The sequence below is a fragment of the Dermacentor andersoni genome, chromosome 4 (assembly GCF_023375885.2).
Source record: "Dermacentor andersoni chromosome 4, qqDerAnde1_hic_scaffold, whole genome shotgun sequence".
Taxonomy (NCBI): Eukaryota; Metazoa; Arthropoda; class Arachnida; order Ixodida; family Ixodidae; genus Dermacentor; species Dermacentor andersoni.
Genome location: NC_092817.1, coordinates 180740446 through 180765028, shown reverse-complemented (window position 1 = coordinate 180765028; position 24583 = coordinate 180740446). Strand labels below are relative to the sequence as shown.

Here is a 24583-nt window from a genome sequence, read left to right as displayed (position 1 = left end):
AGTCACTAGAAAGGGAATTGGTTATAGCCATGCGCACGCGATTAATAAATTCCTGATCATTTAGGAGCTCAGAGTTAAGCTTCCAGAGTGCCCACTGTGGTCGGAAATTAGTTACAGATTTTTCACCAATGTTTGCGATAACCATACAATGATCAGAGAATGAAACGGGGATAGTAATGCAGTATAGTCCTCGAGAGAGGAATGATGAAGAAACATAAATCCGATCAAGGCGGGCGTAGGAATGACCTTGAATTCTTGTATAAGAGCGAGCTCCCTGTCCCGACACTCCTACATCAACGAGCCCTGAATTTTCTATTATCTTAGACAAAACTTCACCACTCCTGCCCCGCTGAGTGTTAATGCCGCTTCGATCGTTCGGATCACATACACAATTGAAATCTCCCATTAAAACAATGCAGCGATCACAGTCCAATAGACTAGACACAGTATCAAATAAAAGAGTTTGTTTTGCAGCGTCATTAAATGCATAGACGTTGACTATGCGCCATGGCACACCCTGCAACACAAAATCACAGCATTTATATCGACCTTCAGTGTCGACATGATAACTAAATGCTGAATAAAGTAGGCTCTTTTTCAGAAACAGGAAACAGCCCGCGGATAAACCAAGAGCGTGGGAAATGCAAACATTATACTCAGACAGAAAAGGTCGCAAAGCCCTTTCTGTCTCGTCGTCACTCTCAATCTTCGTCTCCTGCACGGCGACGAAGTCGAGGCGCCTCCTAGATAAAAGCCGGCGAAGCTGCGCCTGTTTCTGCAAAGACCTAAGGCCTCGTACGTTCAAAGTTGCGAATAGAAGTTGCTGGGACAGGGCCATGGTGACTACCAACTATTTGGACCTAATGATCTATGTGATCGGTCCTAGAGGGCAACGGTGAGGCTCCCTCCGAAACCCCACCTGGCCTTCTGGACCGTGATCGTCGGCACTTTCCTGAGTGTTTCGATGTTTTGCGGCAACGTGCTTTTCTTGTGGTACTGGTCGTCTCGCTGTCTGTGCTTGATTCCAATCTGTTAGTCGCACGGCGCTTCGGAACTGAAGTATCCGCGTTACTTCGTCTGTCCTCTGCCGGCTCAGCGCACGTATCGAGATGCTTGGGTGCATCAGATGAGTCATCTCCGGCTCCCTCATTCGCTTGCTGGGCAGCAGCTGGCTCCGTGGTAGCGGGTGCTCCTTTGGGTTGTTGCTTCGGTTGGTCATCTTTCTCTTCGCTACTTTCTTTTTTCACGGGCAGTTCTGCGAGGCCATTGTGACTGTCTTTAACAGGCAGAGGGGCCTTACTGGCACAGCGGGTCTCCGCAGAAGAGGGCACGTCTCCCGTCGCGTCAAGAACCTCCGTAACGACCATTATGTGTTGCAAGCTTTCATCCGGAGGCTTTGTTCTGTGTCGTAACTTATCGGCGTATGTTACGACAGATTCTTCAGCTGTGTGGCCAAAGCGCGGGCAGGTTTCACAACGTGGGGTTCTGCAGTTTCGACGAATGTGCCCCACCTTGTTACAGCGCAGACAAAGTGGGGGCCGACCTGGAATTAATACGAGACTCTGCACTCCACAAACAGGTAGTAGATGTGGAACGTCTCCCACGCTCACTCCATCGGCAAGAGTCAACACCACGTCCCGATTTAACGTACGCATTTGTTCCATCTCCGATACTCTCCAGCTTTCTGCTGATATAGACTTGACTTTCCCGTAAGCCTGGAGCGCATCTCGAATGTAGTCATCTTCCAAACGCTCAGGAAGCCACAAAAGCTTCATTTTAACTTCCGTGGGCACAGGATCAATGACGACGCTGAGTCTACCTTTTATGGATAATTCCCCGCATAGGACTAGCTTTGATTTTGTCATCCCTGATTTGCACGTCACCATCCACACGTGCGACATCTGAAATTGTCCGATGGAACTTATTTCCTTCAGGTCAATAACGTTCCGAAGGGCGTCTCTGAAGTCTTGGGCTCTGTACGGTCGACCACTTAAGTCAGCATGCAGGAAAACGGAGTCCACAACCAGCTTACCGGTAGGAAGACGGGGTAACACAACACGGTAGTCATTGCTGCTGGCTGAAGCCAGAGCAGCACCTCGGCCAAGGGCGGATAAATCATTTGAAGCGGAGAACATGAGAAAAGCGACCGTTCGGAACGCCGTCTCGCTTTACTAACGAGGAGACATGCAAGGCGCCAGCTAAGGCAGCATATAGACGATTTGAAAAAAAAAAAAAATACGCAAAAGCGTTCGCGCAATCTTACCCACAAGTGGAAAAAAATAGAGACGGCTACTGCGGAGGTGTATCGAGTGCGGCGCTGCGTGCGCCTACAAACAAGAAGAAAAAAAGAAACACTCGCCGTCCGGGACTCGAACCCCGGTCTCCCGCGTGACAGGCGAGGACACTGGGCACTATACTAACTTTTTTTTTCTTTATTGCCGGAAGTTTCACCAAGCTAACAAAAAGGGCATCATTTCTTGAAATAAGGTAAGCGATACATGAATGTACACTAACACACATTCAACTTTGTGCGCATGCATATTGTGCGGTCAGCCACATTGTGGCTGGCCATGTAAAGTTTAAAATTCCTTCAATGTGGCGAGGGGCTCAATCCTCGCCAGCCAATCGGGAGGACATTCTCGTTCTTTAATTACATCAATGAACTTGGAAATAGCTTCCCGGAAGAGCAGCCGCGCAGGCCGGCTGTCAGGCTGACAAAAGAAACCGGCCATTCGAGCCCTCCATAAACAGTGGAGGCCAATTAGCATATTTAAGTCCAATGGCATGCCGTCCTCATTTTCTACTGTCAAAAATCTAATACCTAATGGGCTTAAAGGCAATTCTTTCTGTAGTGTTCTTTGAAGAACGTCCCAAAAGAAAACCCCTGCCCAACAATGCAAAAAAACATGGTCAATTGTTTCTAATTGTTCTAACAACAGCTGGAACAATTCGAGGAGAACCGCTATCGCGGGGCGCTCGTTCGAGCCAGAGCACAATCATGGGCCGTGGGTGAAACGCCCACGAAACGGGCACTATACTAACGAGGAGACATGGCAGGCGTCAGTTATAGCACTATATACACGATGGGAATAAAAGTGCAAAAGTTTTCGCACGACTTCGTTCGCAAGCGCGCGAAAGATACAGACAGATACTGCAGATAATTGTCGCAGGTGCACCTACGTGTGTCTAAAAAAAAAAAAGTAAAAACATTACTCCCCGTGAAGGAATCGAACCCCGGTCTCCCGCGTGACAGGCGGGGATACTGGCCACTATAATAACGAGGAGACATGCCCGGCGTCAGTTAAAGCACTATATACACGATGGGAATAAAAACGCAAAAGTTTTCGCACAACCTTGTTCGCAAGCGCGCGAAAGATGCGGACAGATACTGCAGATAATTGTTGCGGGTGCACCTAGGTGTGTCTAAAAAAAAAAAAAGAAGTAAAAACATTACTCCCCGTCGGGGAATCGAACCCCGGTCTCCCGCGTGACAGGCGGGGATACTGGCCACTATACTAACGAGGACACACGCCCGGCGTTAGTTAAAGCACTATATACACGATGGGAATAAAAGTGCAAATGTTTTCGCACAACCTTGTTCGCAAGCGCGCGAAAGATACGGACAGATACTGCACGAAGCGTTCCCACGCCCAAACCAGCGCCGACGGTGACCAGACGGCGACGCCTGGAGCCGAGGAGCCCCCGGCAAAGGCACCTCAAGGCCGGCGTTCATCGTTTCGGCCGCGCCCCACGTTCCGGTGGACAAGCGTGCCGGAAATTCGGAGTCCCTAGGACACGCTCATGTTCTTCCGCCGGACCGCACTGGCGACGATGGCGGCGTCTAGCCTCGTGCTAGACGCGAGAGGTAAGCACCATATTGCCGGTCTCTTCCCCTATTGGTAAAATGGCTCCAACGTGTCCGTTGAAAGTCGCCACTCTAAATGTTCGAGGACTGGCAGGGAAAAGAAAGCAAGGCCAACTTTACCGGCTTATAACGGAGCACGACATTGATGTGCTAGCCGTGCAGGAGACGAAAGTCGATGGTGAAGAAGAGACCTGCGTTATGGTGCGGCGTTTCACGTCTAGGTTTTTTGCCGTAGTCAGTCATGCGGTGGGCACATCCGCTGGCTGTGTCCTTTTTGTTAAGAAGTTGCCGGGGCTAGAGGTGCATGCAATTTATTCGTGTGTGTCGGGCCGGTGTGTTGTCGTCGATTTTTCGTTCAACAACAACGAATGGAGAATTCTGTGCTTGTACGCGCCCAATAAGGTGGATGAAAGGGCTCAGTTTTTTCACCACATTGAAGAGCGTCTATGCAAGGGAAGACAGCTCATAGTAATGGGCGATTTCAACTGTGTCCTCAGTGCGCGGGATAAAACAAGCGTTCGTGGGTTTAGAGACAAAAGCACGGAAGTGTTGTCGCGAATTGTAGAGAACTGGGACCTTGTGGATGTGGCAGAGTGCCTCGAAGGAGCGCGTGCTGTGAAGTACACACGGTTTGAGGGCTCTAGTCACGCACGGCTCGACCGCATTTACGCGTCGGTTGACATCGTTCCGCAGTGTAAGAGTTACGAGGTAGTGCCAGTGTCTTTTTCTGACCATTGCTTGGTTCAATGCTGCATTGGAACTCCAAAGCGAGGTAACGCTTTCTCATGGGAAACGTGGAAATTAAATAACAAGCTTCTTCAGGATGAACCGTTTAACCGAGCAGTAAGAGAAGAAATAAGGAAAATAGACCCCAGTAATAACCTTCACGTATGGCAACAGTGGGAGCTGAGTAAGGAAACCCTAAAAATAAAGGCAATAGAGAGGGCCACCTGTATTCGTTTCGCAGAGAAACAAAAAGAGACTGAGTTAAAGACGCTTCTTCATAAACTGCTCAGGCAGGAATCTCAGGCACCGGGCAAATGGATAGAAGACATAAGAAAAGTGAAACAACAGTTAGAGCAACTTGAAGAGCAACGCTATCGGGGAGCCCTGGTCAGGGCAAGGGCTGAAGACACAGCTGCAGGTGAAGCGTCGTCGAAACGAGCGCTAGGGTTAGAAAAAGCACGTGCTGAAAGGAACCACATCGACGGAATAGAATGGCGCGGGACCTTATCAACAGACACAGATGACATCAAAGCAGCTTTTCATGAGCATTACCAGGCGCTATTGTCGCACCACAAAGTAGACGCTACCACATTTGGGAATGAGTTCTTGCGTGCTATACCACGACTGGACGACGAAAGAAAACAAAGATTGGAACTAGAGATAACAGAATCCGAAGTTGAACAGGCCATAGACAACTTAAACCCCGGAAAATCGCCTGGGCCAGACGGCTTTAGCGCCGGTTTTTATAAAGAATTTAAGCATGAAATTAGCCCTGTATTGAATGTAATCTTTAACGAAGCTTACAAATGGAACACATTGCCTCCGTCTTATGGGTCGTCACACACAGTACTCATTCCTAAAACTGATGATGCAGCGAAATTAAGATCTGTTACGGCGTATCGTCCCATAATACTCACCAATATCGAGTATAAAATCTTTATGAAGATATTGACGCGAAGATTGGAGTCAGTGATACAGGACATCTTCGGGCCTCACCAGACATGTGGGATTAAAGGCCGGACTATTGTAACTAATATTCACAATGCGCGCAGTGTACTTGAGTGCTGTGATGATTGTAATGGTCGGATTGCCATTTTACAGATTGACCTCGAGAAGGCTTTTGATTGCGTCGCTCATGACATCTTGTTTGCCGTTTTAGACTATGCCAATCTCGGATCTGTAATCTGCGAGGGGGTCGCCCTGGCGTACCGTAACTGCACGACCAGATTGATCGTGAATAAGAGTTTGGGGGCTCCCATTAGGCAGCAACGTTCTGTGCGTCAGGGCTGCCCCCTCAGCCCTCTGTTGTTTTGTATCTACACTGAAACCCTGTGTATGACATTGACTGAAAACAATAGAATTACGGGATTTAAGCTTCAAGCAGTAGAAGTGAAGCTGCTGGCATATGCAGATGATGTCGCTGTTTTTGCGGAGGATCAGGGGAGCATAATTGAGGCTGTCAAATGTGTCAGTAAATTTAGCCATGTCACTGGTAGTGGAGTTAACTGGTCGAAGTGCCTCGGGCTCTGGCATGGATCGTGGCCAACAAAGCCAGATCATTTTGCCAACGTGCATTGGGTGACGACCCCAGGCAAGTACTTGGGCGTCCCGCTCGATGCCTATTGTGATAGCGAGCAGTACTGGAAAGGGCAGGTCAAAGACACACGGGAGAGAGCTGAGAAGTAGGAAGGCACTAACCTTTCTATTTTTGCCAGAGCCACCGTTTGTAACCTTTTCTTTATCGCCAAGCTTTGGTACGTAATGCAAGTATTGCACTGTTCACGGTCAAATGTTCAGAAGCTACACAGGATTTTCACCGTCATTGTCTGGGCGTCGGAATGGAAGCGCTGCAGCCGGACCACCTTGTTCCGGCGGGTAAAAGACGGGGGACTGGGATTGGGCCATCTCTTTGTACGGCAGTTGGTAAACCGGTTCTTGTTCTTTAGGGATGCAACTGACCCTTTCTTGCGCACGGTATGTCAAATGAGGCTGAGTAGACGGCTGCCAGAGTATGTGGTTTCAACCGAAGAGTTTTCGGGAGGGATTCGAGGGTTTTACAATGAAGTTGTATCGAGTGTCCGATTTCTTTCAGTGCGCTTCTCGAATGATTACCTGTCCGGTGTGAACAAAAAGAAACTGTATTGTGCTTTGTGCGATGTTCTTTTTCCAGTGCCATTGTACAGGTCCTTGTACGGTGGAGGCCCAAGCAGCAATGTTTTAAAGAGAGTAAAGGAAATGCAGGTCCCGCCAGGAACCAAAACCTTCTTTTTCAAATTACACACGGAAACAATACCAGTTAAGAAGTTTTTGGAGAGAAAAGGAGTTTATTTACCGTGGGGAACGCACTGTTTAATTTGCAAGCAGCCAGAGACAATAGATCATGTTTTTTTAAACTGTTGGGAAGGCGTGTTTTTCTGGGATGTATTGCAGAGGACACTAAAGAAAGAATTTCCACTAGACCCGTATGGCATTCTTTACTTAAGCATAGATAATGAGGACGGGGTTCCTTTTGACCTAATTATGCTCTTGGGCCTCCACTGCATTTGGCGCGCGAGAATGGCAGGATACCATGTCGATAAAGATGCGCAGCCTGCACGAATGTATTTCAGAGAACAAATGCACTGGTTTGTCGCCCTCTATAAGCGACAGAGGAGCCACCCGAGTGGCTCCCAAGAGTAGAGCCGTTGCTGTGTTTGCGCGAATTTTGATTAGACTAAGCCAGTACGATACTGGTTGAATACGTGCACACAGAGCAGATGTATATTGTACTTTGGTTTTCGTTACAGTGATTACTCTCTATTGTGAAATGTTATGAACCAGAAATCTGGCAATAAAGAAAAAAAAGGATAATTGTCGTGGCTGCACCTAGGCGTGTCTAAAAAAAAAAGATGTAAAAACATTACTCCCCGTCGGGGAATCGAACCCCGGTCTCCCGCGTGACAGGCGGGGATGCTGGCCACTATACTAACGAGGACTTTTTTTTTTTCTTTATTACCGACATGGCAACATACAAAACAAGACATTTTACCAGTACACAACAGTCACGACAAAATCTCTGCCGTTGGTTGGCGGTCACAGGACTTAAAACGCTTGAAGTTCGCTAGCTCAGTCATCACACTGAGCCATGTGGTTTTTCTTTTTGAAAATTGTACAATTCCTTAATATGACAAATGCTTTCAATGAAGTATTCTGTAACAGGCCGGGCGTTTATTTCGGCATGTCTCACGGCCATTCTAGTTTTCCATAAACTATGCAAGGACACCAGCATGAACATGTCATAGGGTACTTTGTCTTCATTTAGAGCAGGCAGGAAACGAATCCCATATGGTGTAATCGGCAAGTCCTTCTTTAGCGTCCTCTGTAAGATGTCCCAATGGAACACAGCATCCCAGCAGTCAAGAAAAATGTGTTCTACTGTTTCGGGTTTCCGGCATAGTAAACAGTTGACGCTCCAAGGCACGGAAAGTCCTTTTTCATCTAGCCACGGTTTCACAGGTAAAGTATTGGTGTGGAGCTGGAAAAAGAAGGACTTTACCGACGGGCGTACTGGCATTCGTTTTACTCTTTTTAGTACGTCCTTTTCAGGTCCAATGCAAAACATCGAGCGATACAATGGCACCGGTAACATTGTGTCTACCAGGTCCTTATATAAGCGCTTTCGGGGTACCCTACTTAAGTATTCCATGGAAAACCGAACCTTTAAGAGCTGAAAAGCCAAGACTACCTCTTTTAAGAAATCACGCGCTCTGCCTTGACTGCACCGATGTGACGATACAATAAACTCAGGTATAGCTTCACTCAGCCTTGTTTGAAACATAGTTAATAAAAATGGGTCAATTTGGTCCCGTAAGTAAACAAACCTCGACACAATCTGCCTAATGAACAAATGTGCCAGACCTAATCCTCCATTTTTAACCGAACGAAAGAGTTTAGTGCGACTGGTGCGCTCCCAGCTTGAACCCCATACAAACACCGCGAGTACTCTGTGTAAACGTTGTATGTTAGCCCTCGACATGCACAACGCTTGGAGCACGTAAAAAATTTTGGCAACGGCAAACAGGTTGCACACTGTCGCACGCGCAAACATAGAGAAATTGCGGCCTCCCCATTTAAGTGTACCTTCAAGAACCCTTTCAGTTTCGGCATTCCAGTAATCAACGGCGTCACGGTAGTGCTCAAGCGGCACCCCTAGGTACTTTGCCGGCGTGACTGTCCAGCGAATATTCGCAAACCTACTCGGATAGTCTTCCCAGTTGCCGATCCATACCCCTAGGAATTTATCAAAGTTGATAGCACTGCCTGTCATTGTGCAGTATAATAGAGCCTCTGCGACCGCGATTTCGATGCTTTTTTATCCCGACAAAACAACGCGATGTCATCCGCGTATGCCAGGACTTTCACTTCCGCGGACTGCACTCTGAAACCCGATATTCTATTGTCATTCTTGATTTTCCTACAAATCGGCTCTAGGTAAATTGCGAATAAAAGAGGCGACAAACCACACCCCTGGCGCACAGATGACCGGACGCTAAAGCTTTTGGTAACCTCCTTGTTTATAATGAGGCTGGCGGTACAGTCTTGATAGCACATCTTTACCCCATCTAAGATCAAATCCCCTACCTTTATGTGGTCTAGAATACTGAAAAGAATTTTATGGGCCACGTGGTCGAAAGCCTTCTGCATATCTAACTGTAACACGGCACAGTGTTCACCTAGGTCGTTACAGTATTCTAAAATGCTTCTGGCAATATGAATGTTTGTGTAGATGGACCTTCCTTTAATGCCGCATGTTTGATGCGACCCTACTATGCTGGTCACCACTCCCTGTAATCGCTTTCCGAGCACTCTTGTAAATATCTTATAGTCTACATTCATTAGTGATATCGGCCTGTAACCGTCGACAGCTAACAATTTTTCTTGGTCCTGTGATTTAGGTATCAGAACTACGTGCGATGTCCGAAAAGATGGAGGAACCTGTTTTTGCACATAGGCCTCCTTAAACAACCGTAACAGGATCTCACTGACATCACTTTTGAAGGCTTTATAAAAGGCCGCTCCGAGTCCATCAGGTCCCGGGGACTTGCCTACAACTAAATCATCTATGGCTCCTTGCACTTCGGTGATGCTCAGAGGCCACTCCAGACGCTTTTGAATGTATTCCTCTAATTGCGGCATGTTTGACAAAAAGTCCGTCTTGAATTCTTCTGTGACGTCTTTAACAATCCCGAATAATTTGCTATAGTGATCAAGAAACGCCTCTTCAACTTTTTGAGGTTGGCTCGTGATCTCGTTCTCGTATTGAATCATCCTGATTTCATTTCGCCTCGCGTATGCCTTTTCGTCAGAGGAGGCTCGTTTGGCCGGTGTCTCACCTAGCCAAACACGACAATTATCTGCAGTATCTGTCCGTATCTTTCGCGCGCTTCCGAACAAGGTTGTGCGAAAACTTTTGCACTTTTATTCACATCGTATATATAGTGCTTTAACTGAGGCCTCGCATGTCTCCTCGTTAGTATTGAGACGCGTCTTGGCTACCGAGGTGGAAGGACGTGCGTTTCATGTGCTCCCAAGGAGCGGTGGTTGCGGCTAACAGCGGCCGCGGTGACAGGATCGACGGAATGGATACCGAGGGATACGAAGTGGTTTTGCCTACTCTGCCATCAGGTCGTAGTATTTTGAATACTTTATTTTTGCACGCGGATGTCCGGTCGAGGCCTTACCGAGTCGAACATTTCCGGGACATGTTGGCGCGTCTTGGTTTGCTCCCTGAAGTGGTAGCGTTGGGGGCATACCAGATGAGCCACGTATGGGCTGTGACTTTCAAGAGCATGGAAGGGATGAAGAAAGCTTTGGAATGCGGCGAAATGAAGGAGAAGGGCCAACGTTGTTTGGTTATTGATCCGGCAAACCAGGACGTGCGTTTGAAGCTTCATTGGCTTCTTTTCAATGTGGCCGACGATGATGTGCGTGTAGCGCTTGCTCCGTTCGGAAAGGTGACGGAGGTCTCGAAGGAAAAGTGGAGAGTTCAAGGGATCCAAGACAAGGGGTCGACGAATCGCCTGGTGCGCCTCAAGCTCCATAACGGCATTAAGGTCAATGACCTTCCACACCAGCTTCGCGTAGCCGGTGACATGGCCCTTCTAGTCGCGCCTGGAAGAGCGCCACTGTGCCTGCGGTGTCACAGTAAGGGCCATATCAGACGAGAATGCCGAGTTCCTCGCTGCACGCACTGCCGACGTTTTGGACACGAAGAATCTCAGTGCGTGAAGACGTACGCAAGTGTTGCGGAGCCGGTTGGAGGAGAAGACACTGCGGAACTCGTCATGGACGAGGCTGACGCTGAAGAAGCCGCAAGCGAAGCAACGCCGAAGCTCGAGGTACTTGATGCGGCAACGTTAACCCCGCCCGACATGCCCCAAGACGGTAGTGTTAACAAGGAAAGCCGAAAGCTGACCGACGCAGCTGGCGACGCCACCGGCATCGTGAAAGTGCAGGAGGCCTCAACGCCGTCGAAGTCACCTGAGGAACCAGCCGTCATGGAAGTAAGCGAGGGAACAAGTGGAGCCCCAGTCTCCAAGCGCGGCCACGACGCTACGCTGGACGAGCATGAGGCCCTGGCTGCAAGGATCTCGGAAGGACCGCCGCCAAAGGCGGCGATCATTCGGCGGTCACCGCTGAGACCGCGTCCGAACATACCTCCGGACCGGAGGGCGGCGGAGACGCCGCCGACGCAGCCGCGAGAGCGTGTGCTTCGCGGCGTCTCTTCTAGTCCACCTAGTGATCAAGCCAAACTCAAGGGACGATGGAACGCCATGACAGGGACATCAACTGTGCCTTCCTAAGGCTGCCATGGCAGCTACGGAAGGTTTGTGCAAAAGGCGAAGGCAGCTTTGGCCCCAGACGCATGAGGTGGGTACCATGCGGTTCGTTTGTTCTTCATAAAACATAAAAATGGCTCAAAACACTGCACTTCGCTTTGCTACTATAAATGTCCGCGGTCTTTGTGCCAGAAGGCGGTAATGCCAGCTTGGCAGGCTTTTCTTAGAAACAGATGTTGATATAGCAGCGGTGCAGGAGACAAAGATAGAAAGTGAGGAACGGACGGATCGCATGGTGCTGCAGTTCCGCTATAGATAAAATGGTTGTGTATTACAAGCTGTCGGGACTTCCGCGGGGTGCGCTATCTTCATTAGAAACAACCTGGGAATTACAGAAGAAGGGGTCTTTTCTTGTAAAAGTGGAAGACTGGTCTTTGTGGATTTTTCTTTTTTGGGCGCAGGTTGGCGCGTGATGTGTGTCTACGCCCCCAACATTGAAAATGAGCGTGTGCCTTTCATTGAGAGAGTAAATCAGCATTTACAGTGTGACAGGAAAGTCGTATTGCTAGGAGATTTTAATTGTGTATGTCTCGCGGCCGATCGAGTGAAAAACCTTCCAGTGCGTGACAAAAGTGCTTTACTTTTAAACACACTAGTGCAAGAATCTAATCTGGACGACGTCGGCCATTTCCTGTGTACTACCGGCAGGCCTGCATTCACGCATTTTCAAGGGCAAAGTCACGCAAGGCTAGATAGAGGGTATGTCGCACTGGAGCTTGTTCCGATGTGCGGCAGCTATAGTGTGAAACATGTCTCGTTCAGCGATCACAGCCTTGTAACCTTTAGTGTAGGTACCAAAGAAAGAAAATCAATATTTAACTGGAATTTGTGGAAGTTTAACGATGGGCTGTTAATGAACCAATACTTTTGTGATAGCGTGAAAGAAAAGTTAGATAATTTGATCGAGGCCGAAGATGGCAACGTGCTAGAATTATGGGAGAACTTTAAACAAGGAGTCAAGATCAGTGCTATGGAAGAAGCCAGTAAAGAGAAATTTAATAAAAGGAAAAAAGAAACTGAAATGCAACGTGAGCTTGATTTTTCGTACACCGTGGAAAGCGAGAGACCTGGGGGCCGAACAAAAGAAATAAAAGAACTGAAAAGCCAGCTCGAGCTTATCGAAGAAGAGAAGTTCAATGGAGCGGTTATAAGGGCACGAGCTGAAAGGGTTTGGCTAGGTGAGACACCGACCAAACGAGCCTCCTCTGACGAAAAGGAATACGCGAGGCGAAATGAAATCAGGATGATTCAATACGAGAACGAGATCACGAGCCAACCTCAAAAAATTGAAGAGGCGTTTCTTGATCACTATAGCAAATTATTCGGGATTGTGAAAGACGTCACAGAAGAATTCAAGACGGACTTTTTGTCAAACATGCCGCAATTAGAGGAAGACATTCAAAAGCGTCTGGAGTGGCCTCTGAGCATCACCGAAGTGGAAGGAGCCATAGATGATTTAGTTGTAGGCAAGTCCCCGAGACCTGATGGACTCGGAGCGGCCTTTTATAAAGCCTTCAAAAGTGATGTCAGTGAGATCCTGTTACGGTTGTTTAAGGAGGCCTATGTGCAAAAACAGGTTCCTCCATCTTTTCGGACATCGCACGTAGTTCTGATACCTAAATCAGAGGACCCAGAAAAATTGTTAGCTGTCGACGGTTACCGGCCGATATCACTAATGAATGTAGACTATAAGATATTTACAAGAGTGCTCGGAAAGCGATTACAGGGAGTGGTGACCAGCATAGTAGGGTCGCATCAAACATGCGGCATTAAAGGAAGGTCCATCTACACAAACATTCATATTGCCAGAAGCATTTTAGAATTCTGTAACGACCTAGGTGAACACTGTGCCATGTTACAGTTAGATATGCAGAAGGCTTTCGACCGCGTGGCCCATAAAATTCTTTTCAGTATTCTAGAACACATAAAGGTAGGGGATTTGATCTTAGATGGGGTAAAGATGTGCTACCAAGACTGTACCGCCAGCTTCATTATAAACAAGGAGGTTACCAAAAGCTTTAGCGTCCGGTCATCTGAGCGCCAGGGGTGTGGTTTGTGGCCTCTTTTATTCGCAATTTACCTAGAGCCGCTTTGTAAAAAAATCAAGAATGACAATAGAATATCGGGTTTCAGAGTGCAGTCCGCCAAAGTGAAAGTCCTGGCATACGCGGATGACATCGCGTTGTTTTGTCGGGACAAGGAAAGCATCGAAATCGCGGTCGCAGAGGCTCTATTATACTGCAGAATGACAGGCAGTGCTATCAACTTTGATAAATCCCTAGGGGTATGGATCGGCAACTGGGAAGACTATCCGAGTAGGTTTGCAAATATTCGCTGGACAGTCACGCCGGCAAAGTACCTAGGGGTGCCGCTTGAGCACTACCGTGACGCCGTTGATTACTGGAATGCCGAAACTGAAAGGGTTCGTGAATGTACACTTAAATGGGGAGGCCGCAATTTCTCTATGTTTGCGCGTGCGACAGTGTGCAACCTGTTTGCCGTTGCCAAAATTTTTTACGTGCTCCAAGCGTTGTGAATGTCAAGGGCTAACATACAACGTTTACACAGAGTACTCGCGGTGTTTGTATGGGGTTCAAGCTGGGAGCGCACCAGTCGCACTAATCTCTTTCGTTCGGTAAAAAATGGAGGATTAGGTCTGGCACATTTGTTCATTAGGCAGATTGTGTCGAGGATTGTTTACTTACGGGACCAAAATGACCCATTTTTATTAACTATGTTTCAAACAAGGCTGAGCGAAGCTATACCTGAGTTTATTGTATCTTCACATCGGTGCAGTCAAGGCAGAGCGCGTGGTTTCTTAAAAGAGGTAGTCTTGGCTTTTCAGCTCTTAAAGGTTCGGTTTTCCATGGAATACTTAAGTAGGGTACCCCGAAAGCGCTTATATAAGGACCTGGTAGACACAATGTTACCGGTGCCATTGTATCGCTCGATGTTTTGCATTGGACCTGAAAAGGACGTACTAAAAAGAGTAAAACGAATGCCAGTACGCCCGTCGGTAAAGTCCTTCTTTTTCCAGCTCCACACCAATACTTTACCTGTGAAACCGTGGCTAGATGAAAAAGGACTTTCCGTGCCTTGGAGCGTCAACTGTTTACTATGCCGGAAACCCGAAACAGTAGAACACATTTTTCTTGACTGCTGGGATGCTGTGTTCCATTGGGACATCTTACAGAGAACGCTAAAGAAGGACTTGCCGATTACACCATATGGGATTCGTTTCCTGCCTACTCTAAATGAAGACAAAGTACCCTATGACATGTTCATGCTGGTGTCCTTGCATAGTTTATGGAAAACTAGAATGGCCGTGAGACATGCCGAAATAAACGCCCGGCCTGTTAGAGAATACTTCATTGAAAGCATTTGTCATATTAAGGAATTGTACAATTTTCAAAAAGAAAAACCAACATGGGTCAGTGTGATGACTGAGCTAGCGAACTTCAAGCGTTTTTAGTCCTGTGACCGCCAACCAACGGCAGAGATTTTATTGTGACTGTTGTGTACTGTTAAAATGTCTTGTTTTGTATGTTGCCAGGTCGGTAATAAAGAAAAAAAAATCCTCGTTAGTATAGTGGCCAGTATCCCCGCCTGTCACGCGGGAGACTGGGGTTCGATTCCCCGACGGGGAGTGTTTCTTTTTTCCTTCTTATCTGTAGGCGCACGCGGCGGCGCACTCGACACTCCGCCCCATTTGCTGTATCTATTTTTTTCCCACTTGTGGGTAACATTGCGCGAACGCATTTGCGTATTTTTTTTTCAGATCGTCTATATACTGCTTTAGCTGGCGCCTCGCATGTCTGCTGATTAATATAGTGCATTCCACTTCCGGCCACCGAGCGTGACGGACGGCGAATCATGAGCTCCAGTGGAGCGGCGACAGCGGCCTTTGTTGGCCGCGGAAACAGGTGGAACAGCGATGACGACGCAGGCTATCAGATTATTTTGCCTCCACTGCCAAAGGGGCGCGTCGTGCTAAAACCGTGTTTTTGCACGGCGACGTGCGAGCTAGACCCTACAAAGTAGAAGATTTCCGGGACGCTCTTGGCCCAACAGGATTGCTGCCGGAAGTGCTTGCCCTCGGGGCCTACCAGAGTAACCACGTCTGGGCTGTGACCATGAACACCGCGGACGCCACGAAAAGGATGCTGGAAGTCAAGGAGCTGAAGGTAAAGGGGTGGCGCTGCATCGTGGTCGACCCTCAGGATCAGCAGGTGCGGCTGCGTCTCCATTGGTTAGTACATGGTGTGGCCGATGAAGATGTAAGAACGGCATTGGCGGCTTTCGGTAAAGCCGTACAAGTCACCCGAGAGCGATGGCACGTTCAGGGTATCAACGACAAGGGGACGACTACCCGGTCCGTCTTGCTCAAGCTCAACAGCGGCGTGAAGGTGGAAGATCTCCCGCACCAAATTAGGGTCGCCGGTGAGCTGGCCCTAGTCGTCGTTCCTGGCAGGCCAATGCAGTGCTTGCGCTGTCAAGGCACTGGTCATGTACGACGAGACTGCAAGGTTCCCCGGTGCTCGCAATGCCGTCGGTTTGGACACGCCGAGGACCAGTGCGTACGTACATACGCCTCTATGACTGGGCCAGCCGAAGGCAATGACACAGCAAGGTTGGTAATGGACGCGGCCGAGGCCGAAGACGCAGCGAAAGGGGCAGGAGACCAGGCAACCCCATGTGCTGTAGGCGGTGTGCTTGCACCTGATGCGGGCGCGGGGACACCACCGGACAAGGAAAACTCTACGGAAGGTGTGGCAAAAAAGCCAGCAGAAGAGACCAAGGAAGAAAGCAAGAGCAGCCTAACGGAAGCTAGCGAGCAAGTGAAGACAGCTGAGGACCAGTCGGCGCAGAACGACCCTATGAGCAGCAATGTCGGAGCCTCGGTCAAACGGCCTCTTGAGAAGGCTGCAGACAGCAGCGCAGCGAACCAAGGAAGTGGGGAAGACGGGCCGCCATCGAAGACGCCAACGGGCAGGCGCAGCAGCTACAAGCCACGACCGAACACCGCCAACGCAGACAAGAAGTCCGAGAAGAAGCCGCCACCGCTCTCCAGTGGTACCGGTCCACTGGGCGGCTCCGGGGGCGTCTAGCTGTGTGCTAGGCGCTAAAGGTAAACACCATGCTCCGGGCCAAAACTTTTCACTAGACCTATAATCATGGCTCCCAACCCGTCGCTTAGCTTGGCCACGCTAAACGTTCGAGGTGTGGCCGCCAAGCGAAAGCAGAGCCAAGTGTGTAGGCTGCTATTGGACTATGACCTTGACGTGTTAGCCGTGCAAGAGACGAAAGCAGATGGTGACGAAGAGACCCGCAGCATGGTGCAGCGGTTTACGCCACGCTACTACGCGGTAGTGAGCCACGCCTTAGGGACGTCGGCGGGCTGCGTGCTGTTTGTTAGAAAATTACCCGGTATAACGGTGCAAGGTTTTTATTCATTTCCAACTGGTAGATTAGTTTTCTGTGATTTTGCTTTGCATGGAATTGAATGGCGGGTGGTATGTATTTATGCAGCAAATGCGTTGGAGGAACGGGCTTTGTATTTTTCCATGTTAAAAGAGTATATATCTTCTGAAAAGCAGATGGTGCTGTTAGGTGATTTTAATTGTGTTCTCAATGCCCGAGATCGGTCTAATAGAGGTTTAAGGAGCGATAAAAGTAGGGATGTTTGGAACGAGATAATTACTGAATGCGAATTAGCGGATGTGGCTGAATGCATGATAGGGACGCGAGATGTGCGTTTCACGCACTTTCAAGGAAACAGCCATGCGCGCTTAGATCGTATTTACTTGTCGCTTCAAGCAATACCAATGTGTAATAGTTAGTGTATATCCTATTTCCTTCACTGATCATTGTCTGGTTAAATGTGACTTAGGAAGGAAGAAAAAAGGCGGCAGCTTCTCTTGGGAGCTGTGGAAAATGAATTCAAACTTAACTACTGACGAAACTTTCGGAGAATATGTATCAGACTGCATCAAAAAAATTCTAATGAGCTGCGAGGGTGAATTAAAAGATCGATGGGAAGGGTTTAAACAGTGCATTAAAATGAAAGCCATCGATCGTTCCGTAGCAATAATGCGTGAAACAGAAAAGAAAGAGAAGGAACTGCGAATAATCTTGGAAAAGCTGACAGAACTGGAGTGCCAAGAACCGGGAGCATACAAAAGGGACATACGGAATATTAAACAGAAACTTGAACTGCATGATGAGGAACGCTATCGCGAAGCGATAGTTCGTGCTCGAGCCGAATCCTTTGCGATAGGGGAGGCGCCAACAAAAAGGGCGCTCGGACTGGAAAAATCGCACGCTCGACGTAATCATATTGACGTGATCGAGGTGGGTGGTAACGAAGTTACAGATAAAGATAGTATCGCACGTGCGTTTTTTGAACACTACGAAAATCTTTTCGCATTTAGGCAGGTGGACCTAGAACGGTTTAAGACGAACTTCTTGAAAAGAATGCCTCAACTGACTGAAGAAAGAAAAGTTGCATTAGAAACGCCGATAACTGTTTTTGAAGTGGAACGCGCAATTGACAGTTTGAATCCTGGCAAGTCACCGGGCCCTGATGGGCTTTGCGCTCTGTGGCACAAGCGCTTTAAAAAGGAATTGTCAGCAGTACTTGTAGCAATTTTTAACGAAGCGTACGAGGTGAGGCGTTACCGCCATCTTTCGGTCAATCACACACGGTGTTGATTCCGAAGACAGAGGATGTAGATAAGTTGAAAAGTGTAACATCATACAGACCAATAGCACTCACAAATGTAGACTATAATATACTAATGAAAGTCTTAGCAGCTAGACTTCAGTCGGTTGTTGAAGACATAGTCGGCCCACACCAAACGTGTGGAATTAAGGGTCGCACTATTGCGACGAATGTTCACAAGATGCGCTCAGTTCTTGAATGTTGTGACTCCCTTGAAGCGTGCGTGGCCATACTTCAATTGGATCTGGAGAAGGCATTTGATTGCGTAGCGCATGCTATTTTGTTTGCAGTGTTGGAACACATTAATGTCGGATCCGTCATCACGGATGGTGTAGCTCTGGCGTATCGGAACTGCTCTACCAGACTAATTATTAACTGACTCCATGTCTCCCTGAACGCTGGCGCGTTCAGGGAGTCATGGACAAAGGTTCGTCAACGCGTTGTGTGTCTTTGAAGATGAAGCCTGGAGTCACAATTGATGACCTGCCTCACCAGCTGCGCATTGCTGGAGAGCAGGTCCTCGTTGTGGTTCCTGGAAGAGCCCCGCTTTGCCTAAGGTGCCATACTTCAGGACACGTCCGACGGGAATGCAAAGTTCCCCGCTGCAGTCAGTGCCGTCGCTTCGGCCATGACCAATCGCAGTGCGTCAGAACGTACGCAAATGTCACAGGGCACATGAGAGGAGAAGACGACTCCGAACTTCTCATGGATGCGGACGAATCCGAGGTGGCAGCGAGAACAGCAGAAAAGAATACGCCGCAGGCAGCGCCTAACGCCGTCAAGGGGGGCGTGGCAGCGACACAGACTGAAGACCAGACCACTGCGTCGAAGCAGACTGTTGTAGCCCCGAAGATTGACGCAGCGGAGCTAAGCACAAATACTGCTATGGAAGCAGTACATGGAAAACCTCAAAAGGAGGGAGAAGGCATGGACGTCGTCCAAGCAAGCATGAGTAGTGCTCCAGCAAAGAGGACACACGACAAGGCCTGTGTCGAAGAGGTTCAGCATCCTTCTGCGAGTATCGACGAACCACCCCCCAAATAGGGAGGGCAGCGCCGGCCGACGTTTCGCCCGAAGCCCAACATCACACCGGACAAAAAGCCGGCGATGACTACACCGACGTAGCAACCATGGCTCCCTTCTGGCTTGACAAGGGACGAGAGGCAACCCACAACGGGACTACGACGGCCAGCGCGCTGAGGCTGCGCCAGCCTGCTGCAGAACGCGAGCACGCCTCTTGGGTGGGCTCGAGAACTCTTGAGAAGGGAAAATTGCTGAGCTTCACTTCTCGGCGTATTAAGGATGAAGGTGAGCACGAAGCCGTTCGGCCTATTTAATTTGTCGCGCAAATGGCAGGCAGAACAGAAGCAGCAGTTAAATTTGCCACCTTTAATGTAACGGGACTGGCAGCGAGGCGGCGTCAGTATCAATTAAGCCGCCTCCTGCTTGAGAACGATGTGGACGTAGGGCAGTGCAAGAGACCAAGGTGGAAAGTGAAGCTCAGACGAACCGCATGGTTGAGCCTTTTAGAAGCCGTTACAATGTATGCGTGAGTCATTCTGTTGGTACGTCAGGAGGGTGTGCCATTTTAATTCGAAATTCTTTAGGTGTTATTGAAGAATCTGTTACAGTTTTCAACACCGGGCGTTTTGTGATGTGTGATTTTTCGTATCTTGATTTACAGAGGAACGTAATGTGTGTGTATGCCCCAAATAAGGAAAATGAGCGCAAAGCTTTTTTCGAAATGGTTCAGCCCTATCTAAAGTCTCCTAGATACATTATTCTAATGGGTGACTTCAACTGCGTATGCATGCCCGAAGACAGTTACTAACGCGACCATTCGAAACCAGAGCTCGTTGCTTTTGAATGCAATTGTCCTGGAGCACAATTTAGAAGACGTCGGGAGTGCTTTGTCAGAAGGTGCCCGTCTGCAGTACACACATTTCCAACAAGCAAGTCATGCAAGACTTGACAGGGTTTACGCGTCTGCTGGCCTGGTCCCAATGTGCAGTGACTACTTGATTAAAAACGTTGCGTTCAGCGATCATTGCATGGTAATGGTTACAATAGGAACGAAGACCAAAAGGTCGAAGTTCAACTGGGAACTATGGAAATTTAATATAAGCCTTCTTGAGGATGAACGTTTTGTGTTTACAGTAAAAGAAAAAATTGACTATTTGCAAACGGGTGATCAGAGGGACGTTATTGGAAAATGGGAACATTTTAAAGAAGAAATAAAAATGATCGCTATAGAAAGAGCGAGTGCGCTGCGTCAAAGCGACAAGGCAGACGAAAAAGAATTTCAGAGCTGCTTAGATTTGCTGCTGAGGCTGGAAAGTGCTCAGCCGGGCCAGTACGAAAAAGAAATAAAAGAAACAAAAAATAAGTTAGAACTGATGGATAAAGAGAAATATAAAGGAGCGGTCATACGCGCACGTGCAGAACGGTTGTGGTTTGGCGAGACGCCGACAAAGCGGTCCCTGTGCGACGAAAAACGATATGCAGTAAAGAACGATATAAAAGCGATAGAGTACAAGGGCGAAATGGCTCGTGACTCTAATACTATTCAACGTGCGTTTGTTGATTATTACGAAGGACTACTGGGTCACGAGTCACGTGTTGAAGAAGGCCTCGCGGCGGAGTTCTTGGCACTGATGCCTATCTTAGAGGATGATGTCAAGCTGGGGCTCGAGGCATCGATTAATGCAGCGGAAGTAGAGCACGCAATCGACGAGTTAAGCTCCGGAAAATCACCTGGTCCCGACGGGCTGGGCGCAGCTTTTTACAAAGCGTTTAAGTCTGACATGGCGCATATTCTACACAGCGTAATTCAAGAAACATACGAAAAGCAGATGATGCCTCCGTCCTTCCGAAGAAGTCACATCGTCCTAGTACCGAAAAGTGAAGACCCGGTTAAGAGATTGTCAGTCAGAGGGTATCGGCCCATAAGTCTCACGAATGTGGACTATAAAATATTCATGAAGGTTCTGGGCAGAAGGTTGCAGAATGTAATAAAAGCTATCGTAGGGCAGCACCAAACGTGCGGGATTAAAGGACGTACGATAACGACAAATATTCACTTAGCACGGAGCATATTAGAATGCTGCGATGCTTTTGATAAACGTGTAGCCATGTTGCAACTGGACATGGAAAAGGCCTTTGACCGCGTCAAGCACCATGTTCTGTTTTGTATCCTCGAACACGTGAATGTCGGCCGAGTGCTCTTGGAAGGTGTCAAAATGGCATATGCTGGTTGTACGGCAAACCTTATTGTTAATAAGCAGCTTAGTGAAAGTATCACAGTTCGTTCTTCCGTGAGGCAAGGGTGCCCATTGTCTCCATTGTTGTTTGCACTGTATCTCGAACCTTTTTGCCTGAAAATTATATCAAACGAAAAAGTGCGTGGCTTCACGATGTTGTCCACTGAAGTTAAAGTACTTGCGTATGCGGATGATATCGCCATATTTTGCGAAGATAGGGAAAGTCTAACTGAAGTGGTGAAGGACGCGGCTAGGTTTTGCAAAGCCTCCGGAAGTGTGATAAACTGGGAAAAGTGTTTTGGTTTCTGGCACGTAAAATGGGATTATGCGCCTGAAATGTTTCAGAGCGTTCAGTGGGCAACGTCACCTGTCAAATACTTGGGAGTGCCACTAGACCAATATCATGAACCTGCAAAATATTGGGAAGCGGAAAATGAGCGCACACGCGAATGTACGCACAAATGGGGTGGCCGCGATCTTTCAATTTTTGCTCGGGCCACAGTATACAACCTCTTTTTAAAGGCCAAGGTATGGTATGTGCTGCAGGCACTGTGTATGTCACGGACCAGCGTCCAGAGATTGCACCAAGTTCTCGCAGTGTTCATTTGGGGGTCGAGTTGGGAGAGGACAAGTCAGACAAATCTATTTCTGTCCGTTGGAAAGGGTGGCCTAGGTTTGGCTCATTTGTTTCTTAGGCAGCCTGTGTCAAGATTTATGTTCCTCCGAGACCAAAAAGATGCTTTCCTGCGTACGGTAATGCAAATTTGGTTGAAAGAGGCACTGCCTGAATATGTTGTATCATCCAGCCCTGTGAAACGCGTACGGGTGCGGGGCTTTCTTTGGGAGGTTGTGCGCGCTTTTCAGTGTTTGAAAGTTCGCTTTTCTGCACAGTATCTTGCTGATGTTAGAAGGAAACAACTTTATAAAGACCTTATTGATACTATGTTGCCTATACCTTGTACCGTTCCATATACTGTGTTGGCTCTGAAGGGAATGTACTGAAGAGAGTGAAAAAGATGTCGGTGCGGCCCTCAATGAAATCATTCTTCTTTCAGCTGCACACTGGCACACTGCCCGTGAAACCATGGCTACAAGAGAAAGGAATATTTGTCCCATGGTCCACAAACTGTCTAATCTGTAGAAAACCGGATACTATAGATCACATGTTCCTTCACTGCACAGACGCTGTATTTCACTGGGACGTCTTGCAACGAACCTTAAAAAAGGAGCTTCCAATATCTCCTTACGGCATAAGATTTCTATCGGTAGATAGCGGTGACGAAGTGCCGTGGGACATGTTTATGCTTATCAGCTTACACAGTATATGTAAAAATCGAATGGCGTTTAGGCGTGCAGATGAAACTATCCTCCCTGTACGAGAGTATTTCATTGAAAATGTGTCTTATGTAAGAGATGTGTTTAAGGCTCAAAAAGAACAGCCGGAATGGCTCCCATGAATGGATGACCTCGCCAAACTGAAACGCTTTTAATCCTTTGGTGTGAGCTGGCCAGTGCACCGCTCGCATCTCTAACTTGTAAAGCGGTATTACTGTTTTGTATGTCTTTCATTGTCATGTACCAAGAAGGTAATAAAGAAAAAAAATTGCTTCAGGTGCTGTGCATGCATAGGCTAAACATTCAGACGATACACAGAATCATTGCAACTTTTGTTTGGGGATCCCAATGGGAACACACGAGTCGTACAAATCTTTTTCGATCAGTGAGAGCTGGTGGGCTGGGATTGGCCCATTTGTTTTTAAGACAGATGGTGTCGAGGTTTACTTTTCTACGAGATCAGAGTCATCCATTCCTGCGCACCATGTTACAAGTTAGACTATGCTGTTATTTACCTGAATTCATTGTATCGACTTCTTGTGCAGGGCGAATGGGTATAAGTGGCTATCTGCGCGAAGTAGTATCGGCTTTCAGTATATTAAAGGTTCGTTTTTCTCTGCAGTACTTGTGCGAAGTTAAGAAAAAAAGGCTGTATAAAGATCTTATCGACGTAATGATGCCAGAACCCTTGTATCGCACCATGTATGCAATCGGGCCCGGAAAATATGTCTTTAAAAGAATAAAAAGAAGGGTAGTACGGCCATCAGCCAAGACCGTTTTCTTTCAGCTACATACTGGTACGTTGCCCGTGAAACCATGGCTAGAGGAAAAGGCCTATTTCTTCCGTGGAGTACCAATTGCCTCTTGTGCCCTAAGCCGGAAAGTATTGATCACATCTTTTTGGATTGTTGGGATGCCGTATTTCACTGGGACATCCTTCAGCGAACTTTAAAGAAAGACCTCCCTATAACACCATACGGTATTCGTTTTCTGCCGGATCAGTGTGAAAGTGGCATACCGTATGATATGTTTATGTTGTTGAGTATGCACGCAATTTGGAAGACGCGTATGGCGGTGAGGCATGCGGATGTAAACGCACGGCCAGGCAGAGAATACTTTAAAGAAAGTATAGCTCACACCAGGGATGTATATTGCTCAGGCGAAGAACAGCCGAAATGGCTACCCGTTCTGAATGACCTCATGTCATTATAATCATCCCCACGTCAAACAAAGCGTGTTTGACGTTTTTAGACATTTTGCAGTGTCATTTTTTGCTGTAAATACGTTTTGTTCTGTAGTTCTTTGCACGTGATGTACCAATCAGCAAATAAAAAAAAAATCCTCGTTAGTATAGTGGCCAGTATCCCCGCCTGTCACGCGGGAGACCGGGGTTCGATTCCCCGACAGGGAGTGTTTCTTTTTTCCTTCTTATTTGTAGGCGCACGCAGCGCCGCACTCGACACTCCACCCCAGTAGCTGTCTCAATTTTTTTCCACCTGTGGGTAAGATTGCGTGAGCGCTTTTGCATATTTTTTTTTTCAAATCGTCTATATACTGCTTTAGCTGGCACCTCGCATGTCCTTTGTTCCAACTACTGCGACATCTTCAGTTAGAGGATGTATTAGACAATGGTATAACACTTTGTTCCAACAACTGCGACATTAATACTGCGATGTATTATACAATGGTATAACACTTTGTTCCAACGACTGCGACATCTCCAGTTAGGGGATGTATTATACTATGGTATAACACTTTGTTATAAACATTGCACTACAAAGTTAATTGTGAACCGTGC

The 24583-nt window shown here is 47.8% G+C and overlaps 2 protein-coding genes, 2 non-coding genes and 1 pseudogene across 4 annotated transcripts; 2 read left to right on the top strand and 3 right to left on the bottom strand.

The window, feature by feature from the left end:
- Positions 1-3453: 3453 nt before the first annotated feature.
- On the bottom strand, positions 3454-3525 carry TRNAD-GUC (transfer RNA aspartic acid (anticodon GUC)). The gene has a single exon. It is a non-coding gene; the product is annotated as a tRNA-Asp (tRNA).
- Positions 3526-7493: 3968 nt separating this feature from the next.
- TRNAD-GUC (transfer RNA aspartic acid (anticodon GUC)) lies at positions 7494-7565 on the bottom strand. Its single transcript has one exon. It is a non-coding gene; the product is annotated as a tRNA-Asp (tRNA).
- Positions 7566-7703: 138 nt separating this feature from the next.
- Positions 7704-8678, bottom strand: LOC126531912 (uncharacterized). Its single transcript, XM_050179639.2, has one exon. The coding sequence runs from the start codon at positions 8676-8678 to the stop codon at positions 7704-7706; it is 975 nt and encodes a 324-aa protein (XP_050035596.1).
- Positions 8679-10147: 1469 nt separating this feature from the next.
- Positions 10148-11433, top strand: LOC126531914 (uncharacterized). The gene has a single exon (XM_050179640.3). The coding sequence runs from the start codon at positions 10150-10152 to the stop codon at positions 11431-11433; it is 1284 nt and encodes a 427-aa protein (XP_050035597.1). The 5' UTR covers positions 10148-10149.
- Positions 11434-13933: 2500 nt separating this feature from the next.
- Positions 13934-14941, top strand: LOC140217270 (uncharacterized; annotated as a pseudogene).
- The last annotated feature ends 9642 nt before the right edge of the window (positions 14942-24583 follow it).

What these genes read in the sequence shown, in the direction of transcription:
- LOC126531914 (XM_050179640.3), top strand. Translation starts at nt 10,150, where the DNA reads ATGTGCTCCCAAGGAGCGGTGGTTGCGGCTAACAGCGGCCGCGGTGAC.
- LOC126531912 (XM_050179639.2), bottom strand. Translation starts at nt 8,678, where the DNA reads ATGTTTGCGCGTGCGACAGTGTGCAACCTGTTTGCCGTTGCCAAAATT.